Genomic DNA, 22,187 nt, shown 5'->3' with positions numbered 1-22,187 from the left:
ACCCTTGATAGATTACCTTTATTATTATAGAAGTTTTTAAAAAGTTATTTACTTTAAATATGTATACTTAGGTAAATTAGAGGCATTGACCTTGAATCAACTCTTGTGAAAAAATTAGGAAACAATTGGAATTTGAGAGTGAATGAGATAAGGGACCAGCTGATTAATTAGTCTTTCCTCTGTAGATCATTGGTTCTCAACCAGGGAAGTTTTGCCCCCAAGAGGACATTTGGCAATGTTAGACATTTTTATTACATCTTATGGTGGGGAAGTGCTGCAGTTATCTACCTGGATGCTTTTCTATATTCTACAATCCTCAGGACAGCACCCCTTACCCCTGTCCACAACAAAGAATTATCAAGCCCAAAATGTCAGTAGTGCCAGTGTTGAGCTACCCTGCCCTAGTGTTTCTAATATGTAGGCATTCTTTTGAAGTAGACAATTAGAAACATCATATACTCAAACTAAATTATTTTGACTTTCTGTACACTTATGCTGTTAAAAAATTATGTTTAAAAAATATGCCTTCCATTTTTACTGAGATTTGATGTAAGAAGCAACAACAAATATATATTTTTTGAGTTTAATCCTGGGAAACATTGTACTTTCCTGATGAATGGATATATTTCCTTGTAACTCATTATGTTTCTACTTTGCCATGTCTCCCTGGAGACTCAGTGCCAAATTTTTTGCTCTATTATAATAATGAGCCCTTATTTTAGGCTTATAGTTATCTTTTCATTTGCTGCATTGGTCTTCCTTTTATTTTACTGTTATGGTCTATGGGTTTGGGCTAAGTGTGTGTTTGTGTGTATATGAAGAGAACATATGGGTAATATATAAATGTTCTCAATCCCTAGACCAAGTCATCCCTTTAAGATCAAATGAACAGATTTCTTATGTATTTATTTATTTATTTTTGTGTTTTGTTTTTGAGACGGAGTCTTGCTCTGTTGCCCAGGCTGGAGTGCAGTGGTGCAATCTCGGCTCACTGCAACCTTCGCCTCCTGGGTTCAAACAATTCTCCTGCCTCAGCCTCCGGGTAGCAGGGATTATAGGCACGTGCCACCAGGCCTGGCTAATTTTTTTGTATTTTTAGCAGAGACTGGATTTCACTGTGTTAGCTAAGATGATCTTGAACTCCTATCCTTGTGATCCATCTGCCTTGACCACCCAAAGTGCTGGGATTACAGGCGTGAGCCACTGCACCTGGCCAGATTTCTAATTTATGCTTTAATGCTTTTTTAAGTCTCAGTTTTTCCAACAATTCAGAAATATGTGCTTGTTATAAAATATTACTGTGTTAGTGCAAATAATAAGTGGAAGATTACTTCTCCCTGTTCATTCTCCAGAGATTTATTAATATTTCTAGTTTGTGCCAGGCACGGTGGCTCATACCTATAATCCCAGCACTTTGGGAGACTGAGGCAGGAACATTTCCTGTGGTTAGGAGTTCAAGACCAGCCTGGGCAACACAATGACACCTCATCTCTACAAAAAATAAAATTAGCTGCATGTGGTGGTGCACGCCTCTAGTCCTCGCTACTCAGGAGGCTTAGGTGAGAGGATTGCTTGAGTCTAGGAGTTCAAGACTGCAGTATGCTATGATCGTGCCACTGCACTACAGCCTGGGTGACAGAGTGAGACCCTGTCTCAAAAAAATGTATATTTCTAGTGTGAAGATTTGAAATAAAAGCTATAAGCTTGTAATTCTGTTATGGTTGGTCAGGTTTGCATGCTTGTTTCATTTCTGAATAAGTTAAGTACATTTCTAAAAACTGAGGAGAATAAAAGCAATGTCTTGAGGATTCTATTTTCTGATGAACTTTTTATTGATCTGACAAAGACATTGTATTTTAAAAAGTCATATTTTATTTTTTGAAGCATACTTAATAGTATGAAATAATATTTCTAGTACATACTTTTTTTTTCCCTGTTGGGACAGAGTCTAGTTCTGTCGCCCCGGCTGGAGTGCACTGGCATGATCTCAGCTCCCTGCAACCTCCAACTCCTGGGCTCAAGCAATTCTCTGCCTCAGCCTCCCGAGTAGCTGGGATTACAGGCACCTGCCCCCACACCCAGCTAATGTTTGTATTTTTAGTAGAGACGGGGTTTCACCATCTTGGCCAGGCTGGTCTTGAACTCCTGACCTTGTGGTCTACCTGCCTCGGCCTCTCAAAGTGCTAAGATTACAGGCATGAGCCATGGCACCCAGCCCTAGCCGATACATTTAATGATTTAGGATGACTCACTAAACTTTATTCAAGGCCAGGCACATTGACTCACTCCTGTAATCCCAGCACTTTGGGAGGCCAAGGCGGGTGGATCACTTGAGTTTAGGAGTTCAAGACCAGCCTGGGCAACATGGAGAAACCCCAATTCTGCAGACAATACAAAAATTAGGCTAGCATGTTAGAACACGCCTGTAGTTTCAGCTCCTCAGAGGAAGCTCAGGTGGGAGAATCATTTGAGCCTGAGAGGTCAAGGATGCAGTGAGCTGTGATTGCGCCACTCCACTCCAGCCTGGGCGACAGAGTGAGACATTGTCTCATAAAAATAAACTTTATTCAAAGTGTGATTAATTTCTATTTCTCTAAAGTTAAAAATTAAGTGAATTCCAATATTGTCACTAATATACAAATTTCTCTTTTGCTGTTATAGTTTTCCTAAACAGTTGAAGAGGAAAGCTGTTCTCATAATTAGCCTAACATGCACAGAAAAAGTTCAGAGATTATTTTTTTCTTAAAAATAAATACTTAAAATTATAAGATTACTACCATGGTTAGTTTTTCATTTGATGTTCCATTTATACATTCATTAGCTCTGAAACGTAGATCCTGTTTTTAAGATCTCCTGGTTGTAGAGAGTTAAGAGGCTTTGAATTTGTTTCAGGTTTACCTCATACTTCAGGCAGTTTAGAAAGACAAATGATCAGTGTTCAGATTTCTTTTTTTTTTTCGTTTAAATTATTTTTATTTCCAGAAAACTACAGTGTACATTTCACCCTATTCAGTTTCAAGTTCTTTAGCCTTTGCTTTTTCGAGGCTTGGCGATGCGAGCCACAGACTTGGGACCCAGGACGTTGCCACCCCATTGGCGGTGGATCTCATCATATCTCTCACTGTAATTTGTCCTGATAGCTTCCACCAGCTTAGCCAAAGCGCCTTTGTCTTCCGCATTAACCTGGGTGAATGCGACAGTGGTGCAGGTCTTCCTGTGGACTAGACGTCCCAGTGTTGCCTTCCCCTTGATAATACAGTAAGGGACTCCCATTTTCCGACACAGGGCAGGCAAGAAGACAACCAGCTCAATGGGATCTGTGTCATGGGCAGTCACCACCAGCTGAGGCTTCTTGTTCTCCACCAAGGCAGTGATGGTGTTAACTCCTGCTCGAAGGACAGGTGGTCTCTTAGTGGGGACGTCCCCTTTGTCAGCAGCTTTCTTCTCGGCCCGGGCCAACAGCCTCTACTTCTTCTCTTGTTGCGTTTCAGGCCGATACTTCTGGGCCAGCTTTAGCAGCTCAATAGCTGTTTGGTGGTCCAGGGCCTGGGTGAACTGGTTAATGGCAGGAGGCACTTTCAGCCTCTTATAAAGGATGGCTCTCTGCCGCTGCAGCCTGATACAGCGGGGCCATTTCACAAACCAGGTGAGGTCTCTTTTCGGTTGGATGTCCTGTCCAATGCCAAAATTCTTCGGCCTTTTCTCCAACATGGGATTCGCCACTTTCTTGGCCTCCTGCTTCTTCACAACAGCAGGGGCCGGAGCCTCCTTCTTCCCCTGGGCCTTCTTTCCTTTCAGCATCTTGGGCGGCGGGAAGACAGCCAGATTTCTTAAAGTAGTATTTCATAATGTCGTGATGATTATGTTTTCATTTCATTGTTACTACCAAGTTCTTTTAGAAAGGGGAAATTGAAGTAGGACTGGGAGGAGTTATTAAAATATGTGTCTATTGATTGCTGCTTGAGCCAGGAATTGGTGGTAAAATATGTGAACCATTTTAGTGAAGTGATTTTTCAAACTCCTTTGACTGCAAACCACATGAAAAAAAATTTTTTGACATTGTATTCAGTACATAATTCATGTATATATTTACGTAATAAACAGACTTTTCAAGAAACAGTACTTTTACCTTACTATGTATACGCGTCTGATATTTCTTTTATATTTGGTTTGAAATAATTGCTGCTCACATACCACTAAATTACAGTTTGCAGTTTAAGAAATTTTGCTTTAGTGTACTAATTACCTGTGTATGTGGAGAAATTCATCCTCTGTTAGCAAATACTGTAAGAATACATTCTTATTCTGTACTAAATTATGTCCTATATGAGCATTTAATATAAATAAGATAATGAAGTATTTTACAGGCATTTTGTCATGATAAGCACCCAAGCAACTTGGTCTTTTTGGGTCAAAAAAATGGCTTTTTTGCTTTTTGTTACAGGGTCTTGCTTTGCCACCCAGGCTGGAGTGCAGTGGTACAGTCATGGCTCACTGTAGCCTCAAACTCCTGAACTCAGGCGATCCTCTCACTTCAGCCTTTCAGATAGCTGGGATCTTAAGCATGTGCCATCATACCTAGCTACTTTTTGTAGAGACAGAGTTTTGCCATGTTGCCCAGGCTGATCATGAACTCCTGGACTCAAGTAGTCTGCCTATCTTGGCCTCCCAAAGTGCTTAGATTACAAGCCTGAGCCACTGTGCCTGGCTTTATTTTTAACATTATATTTCAGCCCTCTTTCTTTTTAAATAAAAAGATGTTTAAATATGAATAGAAACTATACTAATAGGTCATTAAGGGCTTTCTTAATCATTATATTAGGCTAAATCTTAATGGAGAGGGAAAAGTTAGCATCCTTTAACCCAGGGGTTGGCAAACTTTTTCTGTAAAGGAGCCAGCTAATAAATATGTCTATTTTTGTGGGCCATACCATCTCTGTTTTGGCTCATCTCTGCCATTATAGTGTAAAAGTAGCCTACACAAGCAAGTGGGCAGTATGGCTGTATTCCAATAAAACTTTACTTACGGAAAAGCAAATTTGAATTTTATATAATTTTCACATCAAGGTATTTTTTTCTTTTGTTTTTTTTTTTCCCCCAAACATTAAAAAATATAAACACCACTCTTAGCTTGTGGGCTATAAAAACTAGGTGGCAGGCCAGATTTGGCCTGTGGGCCATGGTTTACCAGCCCTTGCTTTAACCTAAAAATGGAGAAAATCAGTAGTCCAGAAGAATAAAATTTAGTAAGCATAGTTTAGAAGATGAGTAACAATATTAAATTTCTTGGCATATATATTTTGATTTTTGTTGATATTAGAACTATATATTTTTGTGTTTTTTTTACATTATATTTTGCAGACGGTTGATATTCATAAAGAGAAAGTTGCAAGAAGAGAAATTGGTATATTGACTACCAATAAAAACACTTCAAGGACGCATAAGATTATTGCTCCAGCCAACCTTGAACGACCAGTTCGTTATATTAGAAAACCTATTGACTATACAATTCTAGATGATATTGGACATGGAGTAAAGGTAGGTATAATTTTTTTTCAAGCTTTTAAAGGTAGTAACCTGTAATGAAACTAACTCTTGAGAAAATTAAGCTTTTTATCTTTCTTTCCTAGAGGACAAGTCTTGGGCCAGTTGTGGTTGTGAAGATTCTTTGCTACTATAACTGTTTTACACTTTTTGCTTTTTCTTAGTGCTGTATTCTCAAGTTTTAAACAATCATCTTTGAATGAATTATATATGCTTAGTTATGATGATACCTCCTATGGATCGACTAAATAAGTGTAGTGTAATCTTTCCAATTTTAATTTAATATGGCTGATTAAAAAATCATTCAGCATATTATTATTAATGTGTTTACCTTATTTCAAGTATTTATCAGTAGACTTTTGGCATTAGTTTCCAAAAACAACATATATTAATAAACATGTACTTTGAATTTTTCTAAAGTAATTTTATCCCAACATTTTGGGCAACAACATTATATCTGATCAGTAGTTTGAAAGACAGTGACTTTCAAATGTGACTAAATAAACCTACATGCTTATAATGATACTGTACAGATCATGGAGTTGATTTTTTCTAATACAAGCATACTTAAATAAAAAATATACTGTTATGGATGGAAATTAGTTAAATCTAAATTTAATGTAGATCTAGGTATAAAGAAAATATACACTGTAAATTTATTTTTAAAATCTTTCCCTTCAGAGTTTTGATGCAAGCATTATTATCTGGAATTTGATATTTAATTTAACTTTTTTGAGACAGAGTCTCACTCTGTCACTCAGACTGGAGTGCAGTGGCACAATCATAGCTCACTCCAACCTTGAACTCCTGGGCTCAAGTGATCTTCCTTGTCGGCTTCCCTGGAACTCCAGGCACATGCCACCATGCTGAGCTGAAATTTTTGTTGGGCCTGTCTGTGTTGCCCAGGATGGTCACGAACTCCTATCCTCAAGTGATGTTCCTACCTTGGTCTCCCAAAATGTTGGGATTACAGATTTGCGCCATTGTGCCTGCCCAATATTTAATTGTATAGCCGATACCTACATGCATTTAGATTACTATACTAAGAGTATGTTAAAATAAGATATGTAATTGGATGGTTAATTAATAACTGAACTTTATTCTAACTTGGGAAAATTTATTCAAGGCTGACAACTGCTAATGGAATATTTTAGAATACTACCAGAATCTAATGCCAAAAAGACACTTAGAATATAAACTATGACATTTTTGTTTGCCCAATTACATTAAGAAAAAGGTAATCCTCCCATTTTTAAAAACTATAATTCGTAGATTTACATCCCGTTCTTATAATCCTCTAAGTAAAATTTATTTATTTTTTTAGGATTCTAGCCCCTTCATTTTTTGACTTTCAGTGTTTAAGGGTCATTAATATGAAGAAATCTTTAATAAAATTAAATTTTTAAATAAAACAGTGTCTTAAATTCATCAAAGAGACTTCTGTTCATGACACATTCTGCTTTAACCACTCTTTCTATGATCTACTGAAACATTATTTTGTTAATGCTGAATGCTTAACTTGTTTTTTCTTTTTTTCCTTTCTCTTCACATCCTGAAGTTTCAACTAACCTTTCAATGCTTTTTTTCCTTACCTCTTTTATTTGCTCCATTTATGCATTAAGTGGTTGCTTAGATTTAAGGTAAGAGATTCCAGGGCTGGATTTCCATTCTTTGTTCTTATGTAGAATATTACATATGGGGAGTTAAAGAGATAGTTAACACTTGGCCTTTTAAAACCCAATAAATGATTCCTCCTTTTTGTTTTTTTTTTTGTCATGCAACTTTGTGGTGTGTCTTCATGTTCCTTGCGGGCAGATAGTTTTGTCTGTTTTGTTCACTGCTCTATTCTTTGTGCCTAGAACAGTATCTGACACACATTAGGTGTTTAGTAAATACTTGTTGAATGAATGATTATTTTGTAATGTTAATATATTTTGTGAAATGGAAATGTAAGCTACCCTATCATAAAAATGTTATGAAATATAATTAGCTGGATTTTTATTAATATAGAGTGTTATAAATTGGAGGGCCAATTAATGTGCTTTGTTTAACCCTCCCCCTGTGTAATAGCCTTTTTATTCTATAAATGGTGTGCTTTCTGATATACCTTATGGACAATATGTCATTATCTTTTAACTTAATCAGTATAAAGAAATTGAGAAGCAGAACATATTCAGTGACACAGGTTTTTTTTTTAAGTTGCAGTATCATATTTTGTGGAAAAAAATTACTTTTTTTCCCAAATAGCTGTATGAAGAATATATTTCAGTAAAAACTTTCAGAGCTTTTAAAGGTGAATATAATTATATGCAAAACATCAAAAGCTCATCATAATGTTTAACAAAATATCAGTTACGAATTAGAGCTATTTCCTGTTATGATTCGTTTCAATAACGTTTTGGTATTTTGAAGGATTCATGATAAAAAGAAATTCAACTATATTCAAGAAGCCTGCCTAAAATAGAAGGTTACTACAATTATATGCCAAACTTAGCATGTATTTCTTCTTTGATCTTTTTTTGTAGGTGAGTTTTATAATTTTTTTTCAAATATATATTATTCCCATCTAACACCCATTATTTGCCATATCTTCAGTGTAGAAAGTGATGACAAGATGACTGAATTCTGAATCATTAACTAGTACTAATCATGGCCACACAACTTTTGCCTGCACATGGTAGGTAGCCGATTGGAAGAGCCCAGATATATGGACTCCTGTATTACTGATTGGATTGTTGGTTCTAAATCCTCAGTCATGGTGAGTTAGATGTGGAATTGTGCAGAAATTCCTTTTGCTTAAAATAGGTGGGTTGCAGCTCACTGTATCCTTGGGCTCAAGTGATCCTCCTGCCTCAGCCTCTGGAGTAGCAGGACTACAGCCACTCTTGGCTTTTTTTGTTTTTTCTTTTTTAAATAAAAATATGTGGTCTTGCTGTGTTGCCCAGGCTGGAATCCTGTTCTTTTAAAACTTACCATGTTTAAGAAATTGTTAGGGAAGGTTTCAGAGAGAAAAACCTGAGCTAGTTTTTCTCTGTGAAATCTTCCCTAACAATTTCTTCCCACATTGATATTTCTTTTTTGTTGATTTCTATGGAATCTGTAGACCTGTAGACACTGCTTTTTTTTTGGTGCGATCTTGCCTCACTGCAACCCCTGCCTCCTGGGTTCAAGTGATTTTCCCTGCCTCAGCCTTCTGAGCAGCTAGGATTACAGGTGCCTGCCATGATGCCTAGCTAATATTTGTATTTTTAGTACAGACGGGGTTTTGCCATATTGGCCAAGCTGGTCTTGAACTCCTGACTTCAGGCGATCTGCCCACCTTGGCTTCCCAAAGTGCTGGGATTATAGGCGTGAGCCACTGTTCTGGCGAGGCATTGCTTCTTATTTAAAGCATGTGAGTCTTATTTATTTTAAAATGCCTTTAAAGCAGAGAAATCCTTTCATAAACCATTGTGTCTCCTCCTTTTTTCCCCCCACAGACTACCTCCTTTTTTTCTTTTTTTCACACGCCTTTACTCTTGTACCTAGTAGTCTGGTAGGAGGCTAATACATGAGGGGTATATCACACATAACATTTTAGAGTGTGTCTGCCACTCTTCTCTTGTAGCAGATCATCTGTTAATGGAAGATTTCATAGCAGAGGTGATGTCTTCTTTGAATTAGAGATACTTGGCTGGCCAGCCATGATATTTGTAACGAATATTATGTCAGTATTCAAGGAGGTATTGAACAAAGAAGGCAGAGCAGGTTAGGTAGGAGCATTGTAGAAAAGGTATTAAGTCACAATAATTGGCCTCATGGGTGGTGCCAGTTGTAGTGATCTCCAAAGCCTGGTCATAAGGGAACTGCTCCTACCTCCAGTGTTATTTGCATTCCTTCATCATAGCCCAGTGGGAAAGTGTTTGAGCTGTGACCATGCATTAACCTTCATTACCTAAATGAAATATTTCTTCTGTTTTGGAGGTTTCTTTCCAGTAGGGAAAAAGGGGGGACTTTTCCAACTTTTCTTTCTTGTACTTAATACCTGCTTCACTTAGCTCTTGATGACTTTTCATTTTATGGAATAAAAAAATACATAACAAAAGTATCATTGGTATCAGCCACCAGAGTATCATTCTAATTCCCTTAACGGTTATATGTGCCAGATGATAGTTCTGCTGTGTTTGTAACTTTAAAAAATATTTCAAGTGAAATTGCTGTTATGAAGTGGCTGCATTATTGCTTTGTTTTCCTTGTCTTGAGTTTATGGTGTGTTTGCGATCTCTCACTCTTGTGCACATGGGTTCACTCTCATGCACGCGCGCTCGCTCGCGCTCTCTCTCTCTCTCTCTCTCTCTCTCTCTCTCTCGTTAAGGTCCTCTCCATCAGCATAGATACCTCATGTGTTTTGCTACTTGTCAGGAAATGTTTTATATCTCAAATACTTCTCTCAAAATAGTTGTTTTAGGATCGATCATGATGGCTGTCTAGTAAATATATTTTTATTTTTGCCAAATTATTTTAGGTCCGAAATATTGTTTAACTTTATAATATAGATTTCACCTATTATAAAAATTGTTTTGTTTGGCATTTATTTCTGTTCTTCCTTTTCTTCAAATTTGATGGCAGTATTTGTATTCTGCATAGCGTATTTATTATTTAACTAGCATAGAAACATTTTTAACAAGGGAAAAACTGCCTTGAGGAAATACTGAAAAACTCTTCTAGCTTAAAGAAAGGTAATGAAATATTAGTGAGGTATAAAAATAGATTGAACATTCTACAGGGACTCTGACTTAGGCTAGTCATCCGATTCCATTAACCAAACAAATACAGTCATTTGATGATTCTACAGATCATAAAATATACCAAGTTATACTTACAGAAATGTTGGCTGGGTGTAGTGGCTCACACCTGTAATCCCAGCATTTTGGGAGGCCGAGGTGGGTGGATCACCTGAGGTCAGGAGTTCGAGACCAGCCTGGCCAACATGGTGAAACCCTGTCTCTACTAAAAATACAAAAATTAGCCAGGTGTGGTGATGCACCTGTAATCCCAGCTACCTGGGAGGCTGAGGCAGGAGATTGCTTGAACCCAGGAGGTAGAGGTTGCAGTGAGCCGAGATCATGCCATTGCACTCTATCCTGGGTGACAGAGTGAGACTTCATCTCAAAAAAAAAAAAGAAAAAAGAAATGTCTACCAGATTTTAATATATAGATTGTTTATTTTATGCTATTTTTTGGGTAGGTCCAAAGACTTATAGAAGATACTGCAATTTAAACAAAAACACCTTGCATACCAAAACCTAAAACAAATAAAAGTTGGAAAGCTGTTTTCAAGTATTTTAGCTATCCCATGTATAGAATAAAATTCTCTCTTAAATTCCTGCTCCTTTTCCTTCCTGTTTCTAGCAAATTGATGTAGTTTTAGTGTTTGGTTCACTTCTCCCTCATCACTTAAAGTTACTTTGGGTTTTATGTTGTTTAAGGTTGAGCTTAAAGGACTTTGGTTACCACTTTAAAAATCTTCTGGTATCAGAAATTAAGATATGCAGTTTTAAAAGCTATTTATTATTTGTCATATTACTCCTAAAATTTTCCCCAAATGTGATTGATTTTTTGAAAAAAAAATTTTCTGGCATTTTAATTTTAAGATACAAGAGTATACCCTCTGCTTATTAATGAGAGGGAGAGCAAGGATAAGTTAATCTTTACCTCTTACTTGATAATGTTTGTTTTGTTTTTATTGTTTAAAAGCAACAACAAAAGGATTACAGATAAATGCTTCACTTTAAAATACTGACATTTCAAAGTTATCATTTGTCATTAAAGATTGTTTTAACATCACACACAACTTGTTCACTGGGCTATTCATTTGAAGAACTTGTTTCTTGAGATAGTATTTCTTGCCTATTCAAATAACAAGTAGTATTTTAGGATTTTTAAAAATTATACTTAAGTCAGGGTTGGTTTTGATAGCCTCAGTATTCTGTATACAATTATGATGTGCTTTCTTACAATTTATATTCTGAAGTTACAGTTATAAATGTATTCTGATTTCAGTGGTATAATGTCTTACAGTTTTATTTAGGAATTATAATTTCACTACTCTAGCCATATTCTTTTTGGAAAAGTTGAGGTCATTTTTTGAAATATGTTTTGAAGATGGCATTTCAGAATATTAGGGTCTTAAAATAGGATCAGATATGAACCTGCGTGGTGAACATTAACATCTATTGGTAGTCTCAACTTGAGACTGCATTTGAACTCACTTGTGAATGACTTTTCTCAGTTTTTTGAGGTAGCCAGGGCTTTCTCTATAAGTGCTGACATATTCCTTTGGTGACCTCCATTATTCCCAGATTACCCATCTTTCCCACACTTGCATTTTCAGTTGGGGATAGAATAGTGAGTGGAGTTACAGTCCAGCTCTGACTTAGGACTACGTCACATCTTTCTCATACCTGAATTCACCTTCAGTTTGGGCCTGAGTGGGTCCGATTCCCATTGGAACTAGGACATTGCCTGTGGCCCTTGAGCTGCCCCCAGTTGAATGGGATACCTCAGCCCTAACTTTCTGGTTCAGATGTTTAGGACCATGGCTTGAACTTCTAGCAGTTTTCAGGTAGGTGATTCCCTCATAAGAAGATACTAACTAAATCTGACTCATAAGGTAGCCCACAATTTAAAAAACTAAAATTTGCTGTATATATTATATGATTTATCTTTATATTCTCTGTTTACAGTGGATCATATGCATAGTTGCATATTTTTATTTGGGAACTGTATCTTGCTTATGATATGCTTGCTATCTAAAGAAAGTTACTGGCCGGGCGTGGTGGCTCACGCCTGTAATCCCAGTACTTTGGGAGGCTGAGGCGGGTGAATTGCCTGAGCTCAGGAGTTCGAGACCGGCCTGGGCAATACGGTGAAACCCCACCTCTACTAAAATACAAAAAATTAGACAGGCATGGCAGCGTTTGCCTGTAGTCCCAGCTGCTTGGGAGGCTGAGGCAGGAGAATTGCTTGAACCTGGGAGGCAGAGGTTGCAGTGAGCTGAGATCATGCCACTGTACTCCAGCCTGGGTGACAGAGTGAGACTCTGTCTCAAAAAAAAAAAAAAAGTTATCTTCAAAAATAAGGAATTGCTTAAAAGCATTATTGTTTTTATTAAGTTACTCTTTATTAAAACTAAAATTTTGTAGTTGGTCTATTTAATTTTAACTGAATGTAATATCAGATAGTCTAACCAGTGATCTGTTGGTGTGATGGCCTAATGGCAAATAAAGTCTTTGCGTACAAGTTTATAACGATTTGAAAATCTCACATTAGGAAGAGTCCTTTGAGTACAACTGTAGAATAATAGTAGAGTAGAAATTGCATATGAAATGCATGGCCTCTAATTTTTTCCCTGTATTTAAACCTTCCCCTCCTTTGTTTTGTAGCGTAGCATTATTTCCCAAAAGTGCCACTTTATTTCACTGCAAACAAGTTGAGTTTTCCTTAAAATTTTTTAGGTGAGTACCCAGAACATGAAGATGGGTGGGCTGCCGCGTACAACACCTCCAACTCAGAAACCCCCTAGTCCCCCTATGTCAGGGAAAGGGACACTTGGGTGAGTATATAACTAAGTAGTAATTGAAAACCATTTCATGTAGTATTGTTTAAAAATGAAGCACAACATATATTTAAATTATTTTTTGAATATTTGAGGAGAGAATATTTTCTTTGTAGGATTATTTTTTGTATGTATAACTTTCTCTTCTCTTGGGAATCACATTGTTATACTTCAAAAAGATTTGTTTAGAAATTGTTTTTCTTTTCTTTCTTTTTTTTTTTGAGATGGAGTCTCACTCTGTTGCTAGGCTGGAGTGCAGTGGTGCCATCTTAGCTCACTGCAGTATTCGCCTCCTGAGTTCAAGTGATTCTCCTCCCTCAGTCTCTACTAAAAATTTTTGTATTTTTAGTAGAGATGGGGTTTCATCATGTTGGCCTCGATCTCCTGACCTCATGCTCCACCCGCCTCGGTCTCCCAAAATGCTGGGATTATAGGCGTGAGCCACCATGGCCAACCTAGAAATTGTTTTTCTAGTGAATTTTAAATTTGAGGTAAAATCCTAGACCAAGTTCATGGTTTATTGTAAATTGCAGTCTAATTTTAATTCTTCTTCTTTCAAAAAATTTATATAATCTTTTATATTACAGTTCAACTATCCTTTTTAACAAAGCTGTGTAGATTATAAAATTCTGTAAAACTTATAAGAATATTGAGCTTTAGGCCAGGTGTGTGGGTCACACTTGTGATCCCAGCACTTTGGGAGACTGAAGTGGGCAGATCACTTGAGCCCAGGAGTTCAAGACCAGCCTGGGCAACATGGTGAAACCCTGTCTCTATGAAAAATACAAAAATAAGCTGAGTGTGGTGGCATGTACCTATAGTCCCAGCTACTCTCAAGGCTGAGACAGGAGGATACCTGAGCCCAGGAGGTTGAGACTGCAGTGAGCCACGATCATGCCACTGTGCTGTAGCCTCCATGGCAGAGTGAGACCCTGTCTCAAAAAAAAAAAAAAATTGGAGCTACTTTGATCCTACAGAGTTGGGCTCTAGATTTGACTTTTGACAAAAATGGCCAATTAATGGAAAAGCTTAACTTTTTCTTCTAGAGTATTGTATTATAAACTTGGCTTATTGTGATTGAGATTTATGATTAGGTTGGCATAGTATAGCCCAGAAGCCAGATGATTAAAATTCTAGTTCAGCTGTGCTGTTACTTTGTAGTTCCTACATAGACAGCCGCTGAGAATTCAGTGTTTTCATCTGTAAAAGGGGGGGAATATTTGTCCTCTATCAACTTTTCAGGGTCACTGTACCACAAATTGGATTTTTAAAAATGTATAAGACAAAGACAAAATGTTTTGACAATGATTGGCGTTATGATATATGCTAAACAAGTTTTTAATTGACAGTCTTATTTTTGGCTCCCTCACCACCACCACCACCACCACCACTACCACCACCACCACCACCAACAACACCATAACAAAAAAACAACCACAAACCAAAAAACCGAAACCCAAACAAGCACTATGAATCAGGATAGGACAAAGATGATTTAGGATATACTGGAGGATAGTGTTGGAAGAGGGATAATAGGACAGTAGGAGACCAAAGAATAAAAATGAATTCCAACCAGGAATAGAATGACTTTATTTGGGGTGGATAAAATAATTCTGCTGAGAGAGAAAAGAATGTAGTGTGTCAAATAAGATTTAAACTTCAAGGTAGAATGTAGATTACATAGTAGTGTATAATGGTGCCAGGGGTGAGAGTAGAGAGATGAAGAGGAACTCTGTTTTTATTTTCCTATGGAAATGTTTACATTTGTGTCATGTACAGTGCCTTACGGATTTTGTTGGGTTTTAAATCAAGATTGTTAGCAAGATAAGCCACTTAGTCCCTAGAGAAACTTTGTGGTGTTCTCAAGTTTTGAATATTTGCTCATATACCAGTGTTTGTTTTCCTTGTGTATTAGCACTGGTTCTCCAGGATCCCTGGGGACCAGAGTTGCTGAGGCCCACTCTGCTAGTTGATGGCTGTAACCTGTTTTTTCCACATAGTCTTTGCCTAGTCACCACGTTTTGTTCCTTTGCTCCTTGTTTTTTTTTTTTTTTTTTTAAATCTTCTTTGTGTCATTGTCTTCGCTGTATAGTTCTTAGTTATCGAAGATTTTTACTTTGATGCAGCAGAACTTATTTATTTAAGACAGAGTCTCACTGGAGAGCAGTATTGTGATATTGGCTAACTGCAACCTCTGCCTCCTGTGCCCAAGCGATTCTCCTGCTTCCAGGCAATTCCCTTGCCTCAGCCTCCTGAGTAGCTGGGATTACAGGTGTGCACCACCATTCCCAGCTAATTTGGGTATCTTTAGTAGAAATGGAGTTTTGCCAGGTTGGCCAGGCTGGTCTCAAACTCAAGTGATCTGCCTGCCCCAGCCTCCCAAAGTGTTGGGATTACAGGCGTGAGCCACTGCACCCAGCCACAACAAAACATTTTTATTGTGTGGGAAAAATTGTCTAAATATTAGAAGTTGGAAAAATTAATGTTTCCCATTTTATTTTTTAATATTTGCATTATAATTTAAGAGACACTGGAACTTCCTTTTAGTATTTTAAATCCAAAGTCCTGACATTCCTTTTTCCTTTTTTGACCCAATATTTTATCCAATGTCCCTTATTTTATTTTTAATTATCAATGTGTATATTTATGTAAGGAGACTTTGAAAAGCAGTAGAATGAATTGGGTCATTGCAAAGTGATCTCATCCAAAATCAGTGATCCATAACTTGAGTACCCCAGGAGAGTAATAGTTAAAGGAACTCTGGGATTCATATATAAGTCAGTAGAGCAACATCATTTTAGGAAAAGAAAGCTTTTTAATTTTCACATCTTGATCAGTTTTTATTCTTTTTTTTGAGATGGAGTTTTACTCTTGTTGCCCAGGCTGGTATGCAATGGTGTGATCTCAGCTCTGCAACCTCTGCCTCCCAGGTTCAACCGATTCTCCTGCCTCAGCCTCCCAAGTGGCTGGGATTATAGGTGCCCACCACCATGCCCGGCTGATTTTTGTATTTTTAGTAGAGACAGGGTTTCACCATGTTGGCCAGGTTGGTCTCAAACTTCTGACCTCAAGTGATCCGCCCCACCTCAGCCTCCTAAAGTGCTGGGATTACAGACTTTGATAGTGCCAGCTGAGTTTTTATTCTTTTAATGAGTAAGATCTCATCTATAATATGTCAGTTGACTATTTATCATTGTCATAAAGAATTTGGAAACTTTAGAGAACTAATATAATAATCACTGATTTTCTCATGTGCATCCTGTTTCCTGTCATATTTCCTTTCTTCCTCTTTTCATCCTCTTTACAAGGAAATTTTGAGGAAAAGGGAAATACGTGTTAATAAAATCTTGTCTGGTTTGTATTTTACAGTTCAAAGTAAATAATGTAGGAAGGCTGTTGTGGTGGTCATTTCCTTCCCCCATCTTTGTACATGTTGAACTCTGAGGAGGGAAAGAGAAAACAGATCAAGGTGAAAGTTGAGGGAGAAAGAATGGAAGATGAGATTAAAGTGTGTATTTTTGTATACAGATGTACTTTAATTTCTGTATGTTTAGTATATAGAAAGGGAAGTGAGTTATGATTATCAGTGTGGGGGTTATAGGTCCAAAACCTAGATTTGTAGTTCCTATCTTTGAATATTTTTGGTTAGGAAGAGAAGGGAGAGGAGAATAATTAGTGCATTTAGGAAGTACAGTTGGGAGACTTTAATATGATACTGAAAGAATTCAGACTCTTCTAAGAAGAGAGTAGGGTCTGGGAAACATTGGCTTAAGTGGTAGAGAACCTTTGTGCTCTTTGAGAATAAATGAACAAAATTGCATTAGCACCGGGAAATGAGGTTGGAGACTGAAAAATAACGATATTCGCCAAAACCCTATTGGTGGAAAAGTGATACATTAGGAAAGACTGAGATTGGTAGCTGGGTTATGTTAAAACACATTTCCTATCTCTGATTACAAATTGTATCTCACTGCTGGCAACTCTTTGAATTTATTGTGCCGAAACTTGCTTAATCATACAATACATACGCTCTTCTTTTTGTAGGCGGCACTCCCCCTATCGCACACTGGAGCCAGTGCGTCCTCCAGTGGTACCAAATGATTACGTACCTAGCCCAACCCGTAATATGGCTCCCTCGCAGCAGAGCCCTGTGAGGACAGCTTCTGTGAATCAAAGAAATCGAACTTACAGGTATTTTCTCTACCTCAGTGCAAAATGTGATGGTCATAGTACCATAATCTGTTCAGATTACTTCAGTTAAATCTCTCATTTTCCAAGCACTAAGTTCTTTTCCTCACTACTCTCCCAAACCTCATCTGATTCCACCTCTCTCTCCTCATGTTCTGATGCAACTTTGAGCAGACAGGAAGTTGATAAAGAACAGACATCTCGAAGTGCAGACTTCTCTCCAAGTGTTAAGAGTTCCGTTGATCTGGAAAAAAAAATGTGGACCAAATGTGGGAAATGTCAGGTTGTTTTTTGGTGGAACTTTACAGATGAAAAACTATATATACTAAAACATTAATATGGAATAGTAAAGTATGATTATGAATTAAAATTACTCAAATTTGTTTAGGAAAATGTTTTTATTATAAAAAGTTTCTTCAGATACGCATTAAACTGGAATATAAAAAAGCAGTATTTATTGTTTTAATGTGTTAAACCTCAACATTTATCACTTATATTTATGGATAATTTTTTCAAAATATGGTCAAAACAAGCTTATTGAACTCAGTTTTTCCCTCAATTGTATTAGGAAATATATATATATATGTATATATTTTACCTGTCACTGACTTGAAGCTCAAGGAAATTTTTATTTGAAGTGGAATGCTTTTGAATTACCTTTATTGTAGCTACATTCATCTCAGAAAATGTTGGCAAGTGCTGATGATCTCTTACTTTTTATAAATGCTCATGTTTTGGTGGCTCTTATTTCTTTAGCAGCAGTGGGAGTAGTGGAGGGAGCCACCCAAGTAGTCGGAGCAGCAGTCGAGAGAACAGTGGAAGTGGGAGTGTGGGGGTTCCTATTGCTGTTCCTACTCCATCTCCTCCCAGTGTCTTCCCAGGTAAAACATTCATGGTACCTCATCTTCACTTTTCTTTTCTGAATTTTATTCAATTTGTGATTCAATTATGGTGAGCTTTCTTCATAATCAGGATATTTTTTTTAGCAATCATAAATATTGGAAAGTCTTTATATATTTGTCACTTGTATGCAAGTGATTTGTGTTTGCTCACTTTGCACTTTTTAATGCATTTGGTGATATGGCTCAGTTGCTGCCTTGAGGTTTTGGATCACACTTTGGTATGAGTTACATGTTTAATTCCAGCTAGTGTTATGACAGTGCAGTCTTTGGACACAGTGGGGACTCAGTGTGAGAATCATATTAATAACAAAAGATTGGGCAAATATAAAAATTAGTTTTGACAGTTAAATTTAGTGGATGTATTTGAATTTAGTAGTCTCTGAAAATGCTACCCTCTTTTCTCTGAAACCAAAAAATCTGCTTGATTTGAGGAGATAGACACTTAAAACTTAGTTTTAAAAACATGACACAAAAGACAATAGAATGTTACATACTTAATTTACTTATAATAACGAGTAGATAGTACCTTTTAAAAATCATAAAAAGATTTATGTTTTAAATTAAATTCTTTTTTTTGAGACGGAGTCTGGCTCTGTCACCAGGCTGGAGTGCAATGGCATGATCTTGGCTCACTGCAACCTCTGACTCCTGGGTTTCAAGCAATTCTCCTGCATCAGTCTCCGAGTAGCTGGGACTACAGGCATGCACCACCACGCCCAACTAAATTTTGTATTTTTAGTAGAGATAGGGTTTCACCATATTGGCCAGAACGATCTCATCTCTTGACCTGGTGATTCCCCCATCTCGGCCTCCCAAAGTGCCGAGATTATAGTAGGCGTGAGCCACTGCACCCAGTTAAATTCATTTTTTTACCCGATACCTGGAATATGTCTGTTTTCTGATTTGTGTAATTCAAAATGGAAAACTGTTGGTTTTTAGTGTATTATGTTAATTTTGTATACTAGTTACAGAATGTTTTACTAAAACTAACAATATGAAGGGAACACCTTTCTTTCAGAGTAGTGCTTTCAAATAAAAAGGAATGCTTGTTTTTAATGAATTGAAAAAAATCTGTACATTACCCTGAGCATTTTGAATTATTTGCTGCTTACATAGTAATCCTTGAACATAGGTTTTATTCTTTTTTTCAACTCTATTCTTTTGGTTAGTGTTAAACACTGAATATCTAACATTAAATACTCTAATATCTTTTCTAATCCTGCCTCATGTGATTGCCTCATTAATGCTGCCTGTTACTCCTCTTTCCCCTCAGCCCCTGCTGGCTCTGCTGGCACTCCTCCCCTTCCTGCTACTTCTGCATCTGCCCCTGCCCCTCTTGTTCCTGCTACTGTCCCTTCCTCCACTGCCCCAGACGCTGCTGCTGGGGGTGCCCAGACCCTTGCTGATGGCTTCACTTCTCCAACTCCCCCTGTTGTTTCTTCCACTCCCCCTACAGGTAAGTATTTGCTTGTTCATTGGCAGGCAGATCCAGTCATCTGGCTATTCTCTTACTTGCACCTCTGATTTTTGTTTGTGTTTGGTTTGGTTGTGCTTTGTATTAAAAAACATAAGAATAATGTACTATCTAGAAAGTATCATGTGACCAAAGATTAGAATTTCCTGAGAAAATCGAGGTAAGATTTCTCATACATTTTTACAATAGAGTAGTATAAATGCATGTTTTTTATTGCTTGAATTTCATTTATTAGAGATTTTAAAATTTAATATGGAGCTACCTTCTATACAGTTTTCAGAAATTGTCATTAGAAATATTTTTATTACAGGTTAAGTGATTAACAAAAGTCTTCTACAATAATTCTAAGGTATATTTTGTAGGAACTATTTGATACAACATGGCTTTCCACTCATGGCCCTAAGGCAAAGGGAAAGCACACAGGTCATATGGCCAGAGTAGTAGTAAGAGGATGAAGCAGGAGGTGCTACACACTTTTAAACAACCAGATTTCATTATTGCAAGAACAGCTCCAGGGGGGATGGTGTTAAACCATGAGAAACCGCCCCTGTGATCCATTCACCTCCCACCAGGCCCCACCTCCAACATTGGGGATTACAGTTCGACGTGAGATTTGGGCAGGGACACAGATTCAAAGCATATCAATCTTCTTAGTGTTCCACTTGCCAATAAAAACTTCATAGCATTTATTTTCAACTTTGCTGTTATACATGTTAAACATATATAAGATCTTTACATGTTTTAAAAGACACCTTTAGCCAAAATGGATTTTTGCATGGTGTCTTATGGGATTCCTTCTGTATTACTTTTAAAGAAAAGCTTTCTACAGTGGAAAAATGTAAACATGGGGCTGTTTAACTAACTAGTTAAATATAGGAATCTCGTTATGGTCCTGCTTTGATAAAGAAGGTGTGAGAAATGACAAATCACCCCCAACTGAGAGTTTATATTTTAGTAATCAAATATTAATTGAATAACAAGTGCCTGGCTCAGTGTTTACTAAGTAAACATTTGGTATGGGAGAGGATAATTAACTGTGGTTTTTAAAACAAAAAGCAAGGTAAATGCCTTGTTAATAATTTTTATCAGTATAATCTCTTTTATACAGTATCTGAGTCACCAAGCAATTTTTTTCTTTTTATTAAGGTATAACATATGTACAGTAATATTCACCCATTATACCATACATATTTGTGAGTTTTGGCAAAGGTATACTGTCATGTTACCACAATTAAGATATAGAACAGTCCTATCATCACAAAAATTTCCTCCATGCCTCCTTTATAGTCAGTCCTTCCCCTCCACTCCCAGCTCCTGGTAAGCCCTAGATGTTTTTTTTGTCTCTAAAGCTGTGCCTTTTTATGAATAACACATAAATGGGAGCATATGATATGTAGCTTTTTTGGTCTGTTCTTTTGGCCAGATGCATTTTAGAGTTACCCATGTTGTTGCGTGTTTAAGTATTAAGGATGTCCCACAATTTGTTTATCCCTGGACATTTAGATTTTTCCAGTTTTGAGTGCTTATGAATAAAGTTGCCATAAACATGTACATACAGGTTTTATTTTGTGTACACATAGGTTTTTATTTTATTTGGGTAAATACCTAGGGAATGGAATTGCTGGGTTATAAGTAAATATTAAACTTTATAAGAAACCACCAAGTTGTTTTCCAAGTGGCTGTACAATTTTACACTTGTAGCAACAATGTATAAATTTCCAGTTGCATCCTTGTCAGCACTTGGTGTTACCTTTTTAAACTTTAGCCATTCTGGTACATGTTTAATGGTTTCTCATTACATGTGTGGTTTTGATTTGCATTTTCTTAATGACTAATGATGTTGAACATTTTTTTCATGTGCCTATTTGCCATGTGTATATCTTCTTTGGTGAAGTATCTTGAGATGTTTTGCTTCTTGTCACCTTTTTAATAGGGTTTTTTTCCCCTTACTATTGAGTTCTTTTATATTCTAAATACATGTCCTTCATAGATTATGAGATTATGAGTTACAAATATTTCTTCCAGTTTGTTAATTTTCTTTTTTTGTTTTCTTTTTTTTTTTTTTTGACAGAGTCTTGCCCTGTCACCAGGCTGGAGTGCAGTGGTGTAATCTCATCTCACTGCAGCCTCTGCCTCCCAGGTTCAAGCGATTCTCCTGCCTCAGCTTCCTGAGTAGCTGGGACAGGTGTGCACCACCACGCCCAGCTAATTTTTGTATTTTTAGTAGAGACGGGGTTTCAGCGTGTTGGCCAGTATAGTCTCAATCTCTTGACCTCGTGATTTTCGCACCTCGGCCTCCCAAAGTGCTGGGATTACAGGCATGAGCCTCCGCACCTGGCCTGTTTGCTTATTTATATATTATTATTATTATTATTTTTGATGCGGGGGAAGGGTAGAGTTTCGCTCCTGGCGTCCAGGCAGGAGTGCAATGGTGCGATCTTGGCTCACTGCAACCTCTGCTTCCCAGGTTCAAGTAGCTGGG

At 37.2% G+C, this 22,187-nt stretch overlaps 1 protein-coding gene across 28 annotated transcripts in view; it reads left to right on the top strand.

Moving 5' to 3' along the window:
* ABI2 (abl interactor 2) overlaps nt 1-22,187 on the top strand; it is a 114,302-nt gene that overhangs the window by 53,312 nt on the left and 38,803 nt on the right. For 3 of the 28 annotated variants that reach the window (XM_064373137.1, XM_012446006.3, XM_012446003.3), the window contains exons 3-8: nt 5,362-5,538; nt 7,167-7,184; nt 13,041-13,138; nt 17,186-17,332; nt 18,086-18,210; nt 19,505-19,687. In XM_064373137.1, coding sequence (XP_064229207.1) covers nt 5,362-5,538; nt 7,167-7,184; nt 13,041-13,138; nt 17,186-17,332; nt 18,086-18,210; nt 19,505-19,687 — 748 coding nt within the window. The remainder of the gene's footprint in view (nt 1-5,361; nt 5,539-7,166; nt 7,185-13,040; nt 13,139-17,185; nt 17,333-18,085; nt 18,211-19,504; nt 19,688-22,187) is intronic. The other 25 variants (XM_064373124.1, XM_012446004.3, XM_012446010.3 and 22 more) reach the window with 13 other exon arrangements.

Source organism: Aotus nancymaae, unplaced genomic scaffold, assembly GCF_030222135.1.
Source record: "Aotus nancymaae isolate 86718 unplaced genomic scaffold, 86718_ANA_hifiasm-v0.15.2.pri h1tg000008l, whole genome shotgun sequence".
NCBI lineage: Eukaryota > Metazoa > Chordata > Mammalia > Primates > Aotidae > Aotus > Aotus nancymaae.
This window is presented reverse-complemented; position numbering and strand designations above follow the sequence as displayed.